Source organism: Symsagittifera roscoffensis, chromosome 1 (genome assembly GCF_963678635.1).
Source record: "Symsagittifera roscoffensis chromosome 1, txSymRosc1.1, whole genome shotgun sequence".
Lineage (NCBI taxonomy): Eukaryota > Metazoa > Xenacoelomorpha > Acoela > Convolutidae > Symsagittifera > Symsagittifera roscoffensis.
Window position 1 is genome coordinate 82,424,089 of NC_087062.1, and position 12,379 is coordinate 82,436,467.

Here is a 12,379-nt window from a genome sequence, read left to right on the forward strand (position 1 = left end):
TAAATTGTAAACGCTACGTGCTCTTGGTTGGAAGATCCGAGTTAAAATTTCTGAAATTTTTCTGTTACAGTTTGCGAGTGTAGTTTTACCCGGTTCGTCTGTTCAATTGTTAAGGGTCGTGAAAGTAGTGACTCACTCTTGTGTAGGTTTTAGTGATTTTTTTCGCGGCTGATTTCTTTTTAATTTAGTTTCTTTTGCTAAGAGGAATGCAAACTCTGCTATCGAAGAACATTAGTGTAAAGGTTGCGAAAAACGTGATCGACTTCTCGTTTGGAAAGTGGGTTTTTTAATTTACATGTTTTTCAGCGAAATGGAAAACTTACTTCTTGATTCATTTTTCTCAATATGGGTTAATTTTGTAAGAGCCTCAGAGTCACATTATTTTTCTTTGAAATTCGAAAATTGATTTTTTCAAAAAACTGTATTTTTTGCTGTTTCCTTGCGTTAATTGACTTTTTTTCCAACTGTATGTTTGCTGTTTTTTATTTAAATTTGCTTGTTTCGTTCAAAGTTAATTGCACCGTCTACAATCTGCCTATATCTTTATTCAAACGCATTCTTTGCTGCCTGATATCTAAAAAGAAAGTATGCATGAAAATAATTTAAAGCCAGGCAGCACGACTAAGTTGTTAGGGCAAGTGCCATTTTTTTCGAGGTATGCGTTAGAATCCACTTTTGTATTGACATTTTTTTAAATTTTTTTTTGCGTTTTCAGAATTCTCGTTTGCCGTTCTTTTTTTAACAACAACTTCGCCTCTGTGTTTGATCTTCTCTCCAGGCTTGTTCTTGTGTTTTTTTTTGTAATTTTGCAACTTTGGACCTCAATTTTGTCTTTATCGCTCTTGTTTTTTGCGTTGATTTTGTTGTTTCAAAGAGCAAATTTTAATGAAACAATTTTTTTCTTTTTTTTAGGCTTTTCATTAATAAAATTTTTGTGAATAAGCTGTTTGTCTCTTCCACTTTTTCTGGCTGCTCAAATTGAAGACACTTTTTTAAAAGTCCGTGAATGTAGTTCAGACTCTGACATAGCTCGTGATTGTTTTTCTCTTCGTTTTTTTTTTTCAGGAAAAGTTAAAAATCTTTCAGGCTTAAATTTTACTTTTTTTGCGGTTTACTTTTGGTTTCTTTTCAAGTTCAGTCTTTTTCTTTGTTTAAAGGAAGGCAAACTCCACAATCGAACAACAAAAGTGTACGAAATAGTTTCGAAAATAGAATTTAAGTTTCAGATTTCCCAGCGAAATAAATTTTTCATCTGTTTGTTTGAAATTCGAAAGTTCAAAGAGCTTTAAGAGGATCTATTTTTAATTCTTGGAAGTTCGACAGACAGTTGTTTTTTCATAAAACTAGTCAGTATTTTTTTCTGTTTACTGGTGCTCATTTACTCTTTTCCAACTGTCTGCTGGCGAAGTTTCAACTTTATATGCTGAATTACAAATTAGGCTGTTTTTATTGCATCACAGGTGGTACAAAACTAAAGATTACCATAAAGTAGATTTCCAACAGCCGAACTTGAAGTTTTTTGGGTTATTTTTTTTTGAAAGTGATTGTCTACTATTATTGAGTAATTATTGTTGATAAGGACAGCCCTTTGATTGACCATCAAGGCTAACTATAATTTGCGTTGAATTTTCATACTAACTAAAAACAGGTTTTGAATTGGGAACAAAATTAATTTTGTGCGAATAAAATGAGCATAGTATATATGTAGTGAATGTTTGTCATTGCAAGTGAGTCTTCTGGTTGGTTGTTTTGTTCATTTGGTGGCTCGTTTTGTTCACAGTGAAGTAGAGGGTCGATGTGAAGACAATGAGCATGATAATACTTAATAAGTCCGCGAGTAAGTAGTACGGCATGATTGCTCTGTTAGCATGAGCAGGGATCGCATTTATATGTCAAAAGAAATCTAAAAATATGTCAAAAGGATGCCAGCAAAAAACTCATTTGAGCATGCAAAGTTTTCCAAAACATTGAAATTTTGATGAATTCAGGAAGAGAAAATTAAATTTTTTGGCCCAAACAAAACCAATCTAGGCATCAGGGTGTGTAATCCGGTATTAATTTAAATTGAGATTTGTAAACTACTCAATTATTTTCTTCAGAAAAAGATGCTAAGTATGTCAATTGAAATGAATAATGTCAAAAACAGAAGAAGAAAAAACTAGTTATATGTTTCGATAAATGATCTATGTTAAAACATGGATGGTTAATGCGATCCCTATTCATGAGTTTAGCTCTGTGCTGTTGTTGTGTGTGTCTAGCAAGAGATAGTAGCTCCGAGGCCACTAAAAGGGCGCCTGTTAAGTGGCTGATGCTGTGTAGTAGCCATCTGTGTCTGGACCATCTGTTGCTAGCCCCCAGTAACAGTCGAGTCGTTCTGCAACGAAATTAAAAGGGGGAAATACATGAAAAAAAAGAAGCAAGGTAAAAAAATTTAAGAAAAACTGATTTCAATCGTTGAATTGGCATAGATGCTATTTTGTCAACAACACTAATTAATAATGAAATGGTGTAGTTGATGTTATATTAAGTTAAGTTAGGACAATTTGTTCACGAGGGAAAAGACTTACATTCAAACCGTTCGGCTTTTTTTCAGTGAACCGCTTTTTAGCCTCTTAATAAAAAATAATACATGCTAGTTTTTTGATTATTTTTCTGGGCTGAGTAAAGAAGTTTCCATCCCCAAGCAACGTGAATGGATAATGGTGGGCCTCGAACCTCCAACCTTTGGATAGTGAGGCCGAGACATAACCACTTCACCATCATTTCGTTTTTGTAACTAACATGAGTAGAAAAGCACAGAGTACAACAGGGTAGAATTGTCCAGTGTAAATGGCAGAGGGAATGACAATCAAAGCACAGATGGGAAAGCAGTGGGCTATACACTCGACCACGTCCACGTGTTGTGCCTTGGACAAGTCCTCACTGCACAGTCGATACTCCCTGCGACACCGGATGACGTAGACTGAAGAACTAGTGGCATAAAGTACACAGCCGAGAACCTGAAATAAAAAAAAACAAGCGAATTGAAAATTTGAAGCTTTTGGAAAACAAATGATAACGTAAGCCATGACATAGCTTATTTTTGGTTAAGTGTGGTATGAAGTTATTAGTAGTGATGATTCCAAAACAAAAAAAGAGGAGTTCTCTCTGCCAAAAAAGAAACGATCTGAAAATTTCCGTTTTTAATATCAATTTTCAGCAAGATACTGTATTAAGTTACTCACTCCAAAATCCAATGTTTTCCCTAATTAAATTTTCATTATCTAGCTCTAGCTTAAATCCTTTTTGCCTTCAAAAAACAGCACGTACGTCGGGAAAATTAAAAGAAAAGTTAGAACATGAAAATTTTTCATTTTTTGAACATCGAAATTTTGATAAAAATGAAATGCTCAAAGTCGGAACACTCAATAAAATTTGCGTTGCAGCCGGATACTCCGGATTGCTGTTAGTTAGTAACTTAGTAGCTAGCTCCTAGAAGTTCCAAACTGATGAGTTGTCATCTTACCCTTATCGAGAAGACGACCCATGGCAAGTGTTGAGAAATGAAGTTTTGCTGATTCTGAACCAGTGAGAAGGCATAGCCCACGTAACTCATGGCAACTACAGTACCTAAAAAATTATCAACAAGAATTGCCGGTTACTTTGCAAGAAGCGCAGAAAGATCCGACCAATTTTTTTCGAAACAATTTAAATGGTGAGTTTCCCACCTTGATACCACCTTAAGTCAGCGGCTCACGAATTTTGATCTTGGAACGATAAATGTCTTTTTTATAGTTATTGCCAAATTTTTGGCAATATTGGCGACGTTGGGCAGTTTAATTGGCCAAAAACTGCGATCTTTATGCGCTGAAAGAGGTGGAAAATGATTTTTCCGCCGGCATCACAATGAGCTGTTTTAGGTTACTTAACTTGTTCAAATTCGTTGACCGAAAAGGATATTGCCAAAAATTTGACTTAAATTATACAGTTACTAGGGATATTTAACAATATGCAACAAAATTCGGCTCTTTATCATTTTGGACTGCATAATTAGTTTTGCAGAACAGCATAATTACACCATAAAGTTGATGCTTTGCAAGGTAGGGTTGGGAGGATGAAAAAAGCCCATAATGCTGACTGACCCATAATGACTGCACCGAAGAGGTCGAATGCGAACACTGCACACTCTGTGATGTAGTTTTTGCTCATGAACAAGTGCGCCACGAAGGAGCTGAGGTTGGTAGTGAATGAGAGACACCCAATGTACAATGGCCACTCGTTGTACTCATTGTCCATAGAAGAAGAACGAGAGGAAATGTCTAATTTGCCATTCGACACGCATCCCAATATCATATCACCTGAACAAATGATACAAACTATGTGCGTCTTTCTCTAACAGGGAAAAGTATAATAGTTGGGCTCATAGAAAAAAAGCAAGGTTTCAACCACATGCTCAACCAATCAATGCCCTTAAAACTGATTTTATCGCTTAATTCTTTCAAAATTATGAATTCTGATTGGTTGACGAAATTTTTGCGCATTAGGAATTTCGCGCATGAGGAACGCCTCCACTTTGATAGTCCGAAAAAAGCAAGTATAATAATTGGGTCTCCAGAAAAAAAAAAGATATACGAAGTTGGGTCCCGACGTTTTCCCGAAAAGTTCGAAAATCCACGTTTCAGGGGCCCAAATATCATACATATTTGAAGTTATGATAAACAAAAGCAACTGCCGTAGCAATTAACATTAAAAAGTTGTAAATGTAGTCTCTGCAATCCAATTAGCGGATGATTCATGCTATTTGCTTCTAGGTGATGTTTGATAACAGAGCCTAGAACCATTACCTAAAAAGTAAATGTCGATTTAATGAGCAGAGCTACTGGGGTTCGGCATCTTAGTCCTTAAAGTGGTGGTTCTGGATACAAGGTTGGTAATGTTTTGTATTTTGAAAAAAGCCGTTTTAACAAAAAAAAATGATTAAAACCTTCTTTTTTGCACTAGTCAGAAATTTGAAAAAGGCCTAAAAATCTTAAGACCTCGAACAAAGAAGAAAGACTGCCTAAAAACAGACGTTCGAAACAGTGTTTTAAGCGTGTCTCAAGCACCCTGACACGCACATATCTGCTATTCACTGGCATAAATTTTACCCTAGAGAAAATGCGAGTTCGAATTCTCGCAGTTTCAAACGTGCCAACTGTGATGTTGACGAATGCTTTGAGTTTTACTGACCTAATATGAGCATGGCTGCAATGTTAGTCCAACAGTTGAGTGTTTCATCATGCCACTGGAACAGACTTCTCAGATAGTACATCAGAGACTGGTCCTTCTTTCGCACATCTGGCTCCACGCGATTCAGCATCACAGAAAACCCGTTGGCTTTCATGATGCCCATTTCTTAAGCGATCCGTTTAAGAGATAGGAATTTGTAATTCGTAACAAGTATCAAGGTTTTAGCTCGAGTCAGTGCAAGTTGTTATTAAGTGTCAATGAACGAAGCGAAGACACTTACATAGGTCGTGATGATTATTTATTTATTTTTTTCAGGAAAATGTCTTAAAAATTTGATCACGCCTGATTTGATCTTTCGCTGTTCGGTTTGACTTGATTTCTTTTAAAAATTCAATTCTAGTTCAGTTGATAAAAGGAAGACAAGTTTCGCTGTCCAAAAACGACAACTCAAATGGCTCGAAAAACTTGAGTTTTTCATTTCGAAAGCGGAATAAAGAAATCACGTATTGATCCAAACTTCTCCATTGGTCTATTTTATCAAAAAATCAATCATAAACATTCTTGAAAAACAATGAGTTTTAACGCCATGCAGTTCATTGACATTTTTACAACTTTATAGATTTTTGCTGGATATGATAGTTTTTAGTATTTTGATTCCATATTTGCTAGCATCATTTGTCTTGGCTGACGATGAATTAATTCCGCTACGGCAGACCCTGAGTCCAATAAACAAGTTTGTCTATTTTTAACCAAAGAAAAGGGTTCACACTTCTCGATTCAAATGGTACGATGTTCTGAGATAAATAAAGGCTAGAGTTGCCAACAGGGCTCCAAAGTTCAATTGCTAATCAATAGAAAACAAACTTAGTCGCACTGCTTCGAGAAAACATTATACATGTAATGTGGTAACTGGAGCTGTCACGTATAATTTGCTTGTTTGTTTAGTTTCAAGCCAGTATGGTTAATATACGAATTTGGATTTATCATTTGCGAGAACAAACTTGTAAAAACTGACTGTCTTTAGTACTTTCAATTATCTGCCGTTCTTTCTGAGCTCTCATTATTTGTGATTGAGGATAAATGGCAACTTAGCTTCTGAAATGATTTGATGATTTGACGTAAAGATATGATCATGATGGTTGATGTTGATATCAGGCGCGGAGTTGAACCCTTCGGAAGGGGTAATGCGCACCCTTCCCCACTCTGCTTTTTGATGCTTTGTTTTTCACGTTCGCTCGATAAAAATTTGCATGAACAGAAGAATAAGTCTCAGTGAACGTAGTTATGTTGTATTGTTCGTTTTGATATGCACGAATAGAGGCGTTGAGTCTCAATGAACGCAGTGAAGTTGAATTTGTCGTTTTTGTTTTCGTTTTAAAGAGTCGATTAACGTAGTTCAGACTCTTAAATAGGTCGCGATTATTTGGATTCCTTTGTTCTAGAAGTTATGAGAGATTTAAGGCCCTCTTGGAAATTCGAAAGTTGGGATTTTTTTCAAAACACAAGTCAGTATTTTTTGTGTTTTCTTTCTTTCATTGACTCTTTTCCAACTGTCCCTTTGCTCTGTTTTTTTTTCGGGAAAAACTCTTAAAGTTGATTCATGCTCAAGTTTGATTGCTTGCGGTCTGACATTTGATTTTTTCAAAGAGCAGTTCAAATTAATTTGCTAGAAGTCAAATTAGGCTTTTCAGTTCGCGGAATGAAAAAATATCTTCTGATCCAGCTTTGTCAAATTGGGTTAGTTTAATCAAAAATTCTGTTTAATCAATCATAAAAATCATAAAAGAATTTCTAATATTTTTATAGTGATTTATTTTTCTCTTTGTAACTCGAAAGTGGAACTTCAAAAAATTTTCTACTTTTTTTTCGGTCTCACTGAGTTCATTGATACTTTTCTCACTGTCTGTTGGCTGTGTTTTGATTGGTTCTGTTGCAAGAATTTCATCTAGCTGGACGTGTCAAATATCGATTCCCATTTTTTCAACTCCAACGTTCTACTTTTTTTTGTCAATTTTGCAATTTCGCTTTTAAGAGGGAAATAATGATGTATGGTTGAGTTGAGCCAATCGGGCTTAGAAAGATACAACTTCTGTCTGAAGTTATTTGTGATGTAACTGTAATGCAGAAACTTGTAAAAATTTGTGTCGAGTTTCATCTAAAGTTCTTGGCTAGACACTTGAAAGTGAGCACATCTTGACGTTTTTTAAATCGACACAGTTGTCAATTGATAATTTTATTAAATATAATGGTAAATGTAACATTATTTTGTTGACGTTGGAAACTACACTTATATAACAACCACCAAATTGGTATATCAATCTCCTGGACTAACTTAAGTCAAAGCAGTCTGGTGCATAAGTAAGATCCTAAATCTAAAAGAGCCTATACTAGATTCAGAGACATAGATTCTCGAGTTCTGCCACCGCTGGACTGGTATGATCTTCAGTTTGTAATGATTGGTTGTTTTGTTACATTTGAATGGTGTAGCATTGGATTTTTATTGTTTTGTTTGTAGGACAATGAGTTGAGAGCGGTGATAGAGGAGGCTAGAGTTATGGACTTGCAGTATGGACACTTGTTCGATGACGTCATAGTCAATAACGGTCTGGAAGAGTGTGTCCATCAGCTGTCCATGCTCTGTGACAAAGTACGCACTGAGCCACAATGGGTGCCAGTCCAGTGGCTAGGAAAACAACCCTCCCCCATTCTACATGAGGACGAACACTAATGGGGTGCATGTGCAATCACCATCTCGCAGGAGAAAAATTAACTAAAAGAAGAGAATTCAACTTGGCATCAATGTTCGTTTGCTCTCACCCTTGCCTATTACAATGCAGTGAACGATAACTTATGAACGATAGGGAATGGTAAAATTTCAAACCTGCAAACGATAAGTCAATTATTACGGCGATGCGTTCTCGAAGTCATCAAAGTACACTTGAAAAACTAACAGCTGAGAAGTAAATCTGTTCAATATGATATTTCATCTGTTGAAAAGTCGAAGGTCGTTCTGTTTCGTTTTGACAAGTTCGCATTCGTGGAGGGAAGTGAACCTTATTGTGAGAATTTATTGTAAATTTAATGTAAGTTGAAAATTTGTAACTTTCGCTTTTTAAAAAATCTGTGCAATTTAGCTCGATTTTCGGTTTCTGATTCCCTTGAGCAAATTTTGCTCTAATCCTGTCATTTTTATCGCAAAACTCATATCATTTCAAGGTCATTCCGCTAGCAAAATTTATCTTAACTGTTTTTATTGATTAAACAAATTGTTTATTAATTAAAATATTTAGTTGCATTTTGTTCAAATGTGCCTTTGTATAACCTGAAATATCAAATTGTAAGATATATTAGAAGACTTCAGATGTTTCAAATTCCATCAATATAATTGATTAGATAGCGTTTCGTTCAATTGATTTTGATAGTATGTGTTTTCATTACTTAACCCAACTAGTAGCGTGCCAAAAAATCCTGTCAGTTAAGTTTTCTTGAATGCGAGTTCCATAAGCCCCCGCAACTGAAGCCGGCTGTTGTTTCAACAGACATTTTTTGCTAGCGAAGCAAACTTTTTTCTAGCTTCATTCGTAATTTTGTTTAGCAGTTTTTCGTAAACATATAAAGGCCAATAATGAGCATGTGAAGAAATGGTTGTTCAGGCTCGACCTAATTTAGTAAATGTCAAGGTTTTAATCCATAGCCAAACAGGAGTTGACGCGAAACTTTGGAATTTGGTGATAGAAAACGCGTAACGCCGAAAACTACCCTGTTCCAGTCACGAAGCAGAAAGGGACCTCTCATTCGCTTTGTCTTCAAGCAAAATCAGATTTCAAAGTAAGCGTCAGATGCCGTTAGTTGAATGATACGATATTTTCGTGATTCGATCGATTCATGAAGCTCACCCAGAAAAGGTGACTGTTTTGAAAAGAAAAATTGGTGGAATTATCTGTGCTACTTGCAGATCAAGCAGCTATTCTAATTGCTATTTTAATTTTTTCCTATTTATTATTCCAAAAAAAACATCTAAAACGATATAATCATTCGAAGAGTTTTAAAAATGACTTCGATTACAATCAGCGTTCATTTAAACATGCGCGGTGACAATTTTTTCTCGATACAGAAATTTATTCACTACTGAAAAACGAGTGCTAGCAGAGTTATGATTGGAATAGTTATTAAGTGGTAATGAACGTAGCGAGGACAGATAAGGTCGTGATATTTTTCTTGCTTTTCAGGAAAGTCTTAATTTATGCAAGCTCAAATTTGATTTTTTGAGATTTGATTTCAATTTTTTTAAAAGCTGTTCTTTTCCTTTCTTAAAAGGAAGGCAAACTCCTTTATTGAACAGCAAAAGTGATAAAGTCAAGAAAAAGGCGAATGACTACTTGTTTCGAAAGTTGAATTTAACTTTCAAATTTTCCGGAGAAAAAAAAACTTGCCTATTTTTTCGGTTTTTGCAAGTTGACGTTATTAATCACAACAATCAGTCATAAATTATTCATGAAATTCCAATGGCAAAATTTATTTGTTTAAATTGTTAAGTTTTTTTTCAGTTTCCTTGGATTCATTGACAATTTTTTAAGCGTCTCTTGGCTATTTTATTATGATAGCAAATTTAGCCGACAATTTTGTCACGTATGATTAGCAACCAATTAATTGTTTATTAATTAAAATATTTAGTTGCATTTTGTTCAAATGTGCCTTTGTATAACCTGAAATATCAAATTGTAAGATATATTAGAAGACTTCAGATGTTTCAAATTCCATCAATATAATTGATTAGATAGCGTTTCGTTCAATTGATTTTGATAGTATGTGTTTTCATTACTTAACCCAACTAGTAGCGTGCCAAAAAATCCTGTCAGTTAAGTTTTCTTGAATGCGAGTTCCATAAGCCCCCGCAACTGAAGCCGGCTGTTGTTTCAACAGACATTTTTTGCTAGCGAAGCAAACTTTTTTCTAGCTTCATTCGTAATTTTGTTTAGCAGTTTTTCGTAAACATATAAAGGCCAATAATGAGCATGTGAAGAAATGGTTGTTCAGGCTCGACCTAATTTGGTAAATGTCAAGGTTTTAATCCATAGCCAAACAGGAGTTGACGCGAAACTTTGGAATTTGGTCATAGAAAACGCGTAACGCCGAAAACTACCCTGTTCCAGTCACGAAGCAGAAAGGGACCTCTCATTCGCTTTGTCTTCAAGCAAAATCAGATTTCAAAGTAAGCGTCAGATGCCGTTAGTTGAATGATACGATATTTTCGTGATTCGATCGATTCATGAAGCTCACCCAGAAAAGGTGACTGTTTTGAAAAGAAAAATTGGTGGAATTATCTGTGCTACTTGCAGATCAAGCAGCTATTCTAATTGCTATTTTAATTTTTTCCTATTTATTATTCCAAAAAAAAACATCTAAAACGATATAATCATTCGAAGAGTTTTAAAAATGACTTCGATTACAATCAGCGTTCATTTAAACATGCGCGGTGACAATTTTTTCTCGATACAGAAATTTATTCACTACTGAAAAACGAGTGCTAGCAGAGTTATGATTGGAATAGTTATTAAGTGGTAATGAACGTAGCGAGGACAGATAAGGTCGTGATATTTTTCTTGCTTTTCAGGAAAGTCTTAATTTATGCAAGCTCAAATTTGATTTTTTGAGATTTGATTTCAATTTTTTTAAAAGCTGTTCTTTTCCTTTCTTAAAAGGAAGGCAAACTCCTTTATTGAACAGCAAAAGTGATAAAGTCAAGAAAAAGGCGAATGACTACTTGTTTCGAAAGTTGAATTTAACTTTCAAATTTTCCGGAGAAAAAAAAACTTGCCTATTTTTTCGGTTTTTGCAAGTTGACGTTATTAATCACAACAATCAGTCATAAATTATTCATGAAATTCCAATGGCAAAATTTATTTGTTTAAATTGTTAAGTTTTTTTTCAGTTTCCTTGGATTCATTGACAATTTTTTAAGCGTCTCTTGGCTATTTTATTATGATAGCAAATTTAGCCGACAATTTTGTCACGTATGATTAGCAACATACGTGACAATGACTTCCAATGTCAGAAAAAATCCACTCACGATTCAAATTGAGATAGCAAGAGTTCTTCCGGTAATCAAATTTTCTAACAGATTGAATAAGTCATTTAAACATGCCTTTTAAGGACACTCAACTCAGGCAGCTGAATCGGAACACTTAGTTCAAATATGGATTCCGTACTTGAACTTTTTCGATCTCTAAGTAACAGATTTCTTCGATAATACATTTTCATTTTTTTAAATTGATTAGGGAAATTTAATAATTTTTAAGAACATCAGCAATTATTTCTGTATCGCATTATATGCGACTTTCAAATGCAATGAAAGAATTATAGTCCCAGTTTAGTTTTTGAAATAAGATTGCTCATATCACAGTTAAATTCCTGTGTAACGTTTAGTCGCTAGATGCCCATTTTATTAAGACGAATGAACTCAGTGTTTGGTCAGGATTAATGCTCGAGCAAAAAAAAATAGGAAACTTATAAAAAGTGCAAAAGGTCCGAGCTGTTTGAAATAAGATGGAGACGTTTGTCGTAGCATTTTTTTTTTCAACGCTTATTCTCCGTTTCTTTGGTTGTTGAGCTTTTTTTATAATTTTTTGTTGAATTTATTTTCTGTGTTATTTTTCTTGTTGGTTGTTTATCCTAAGTCGACTGTTTTAATCTCAAAATTGAATGGAAACTTTTTTCACCTGGTCGGAGAAAATAGGTCTTTAGCGAATCAATTAAGTAGCTAATTCAATCTTCTAAAGCATAAATATCTAATTAAGAAATTTGTTAACTTGTTGAAGCTCGTTGATTAAATTCTAGGATATTTTTATTGTGATTTTTTTTTGGATCTCTGGTAGGTTAAGCCAGTGGAATTGAATCATCTGTATTGGCAGCAGATTTTCCTCAAATTTATTTTAATTTCACTAAACACTTTTGTCTCGTTTGAAAATTTTGCCTTGATTCTTTAATCAATAATTTCTAGGCAGGTTGAACCAGTGGTATTTTTTATCGAGTTGAAATTTTTAGTCTAGGAAACTTTAACTCACTTACAGGGTAACGTAAGATACTTTTAACGGATTTTCTTTTTTTTTTTGTGTAGAAAATTAGATTTTTACCAATTCCTGCATTTTCGTAACCATCTCGATTTGTTCTG

General features: G+C 34.6%; 3 protein-coding genes across 3 annotated transcripts in view; 2 read left to right on the forward strand and 1 right to left on the reverse strand.

Moving 5' to 3' along the window:
• Positions 1 to 8,600, forward strand: part of LOC134851051 (uncharacterized) — a 69,300-nt gene extending 60,700 nt beyond the window's left edge. The window contains exon 19 of the mRNA XM_063866949.1: positions 7,724 to 8,600. Coding sequence (XP_063723019.1) covers positions 7,724 to 7,936 — 213 coding nt within the window. The 3' untranslated portion in view covers positions 7,937 to 8,600. The remainder of the gene's footprint in view (positions 1 to 7,723) is intronic.
• The window catches only part of LOC134851058 (intraflagellar transport protein 57 homolog), a 166,380-nt gene that overhangs the window by 83,420 nt on the left and 70,581 nt on the right, over positions 1 to 12,379 (forward strand). The gene's annotated exons all lie outside the window — the stretch shown is intronic.
• LOC134851076 (uncharacterized) lies at positions 1,650 to 6,666 on the reverse strand. Its single transcript, XM_063866986.1, has 7 exons — positions 5,821 to 6,666; positions 5,209 to 5,433; positions 4,122 to 4,337; positions 3,506 to 3,609; positions 2,782 to 2,999; positions 2,216 to 2,374; positions 1,650 to 1,860 (listed from the first exon to the last, which is right to left on the reverse strand). Exons 2-7 carry the CDS (start codon positions 5,369 to 5,371, stop codon positions 1,719 to 1,721), a joined length of 1,002 nt encoding a protein of 333 aa, XP_063723056.1. The 5' UTR covers positions 5,372 to 5,433; positions 5,821 to 6,666; the 3' UTR covers positions 1,650 to 1,718.

What these genes read in the sequence shown, in the direction of transcription:
- LOC134851076 (XM_063866986.1), bottom strand. Translation starts at nt 5,371, where the DNA reads ATGGGCATCATGAAAGCCAACGGGTTTTCTGTGATGCTGAATCGCGTG. An exon ending in TGCAGCCATGCTCATATTAG is followed by an intron (nt 4,338 to 5,208) that starts GTCAGTAAAACT and finishes TCATTTGTTCAG; the next exon opens with GTGATATGATATTGGGATGC. An exon ending in AGAGCTAAACTCATGAATAG is followed by an intron (nt 1,861 to 2,215) that starts GGATCGCATTAA and finishes TCATGCTAACAG; the next exon opens with AGCAATCATGCCGTACTACT.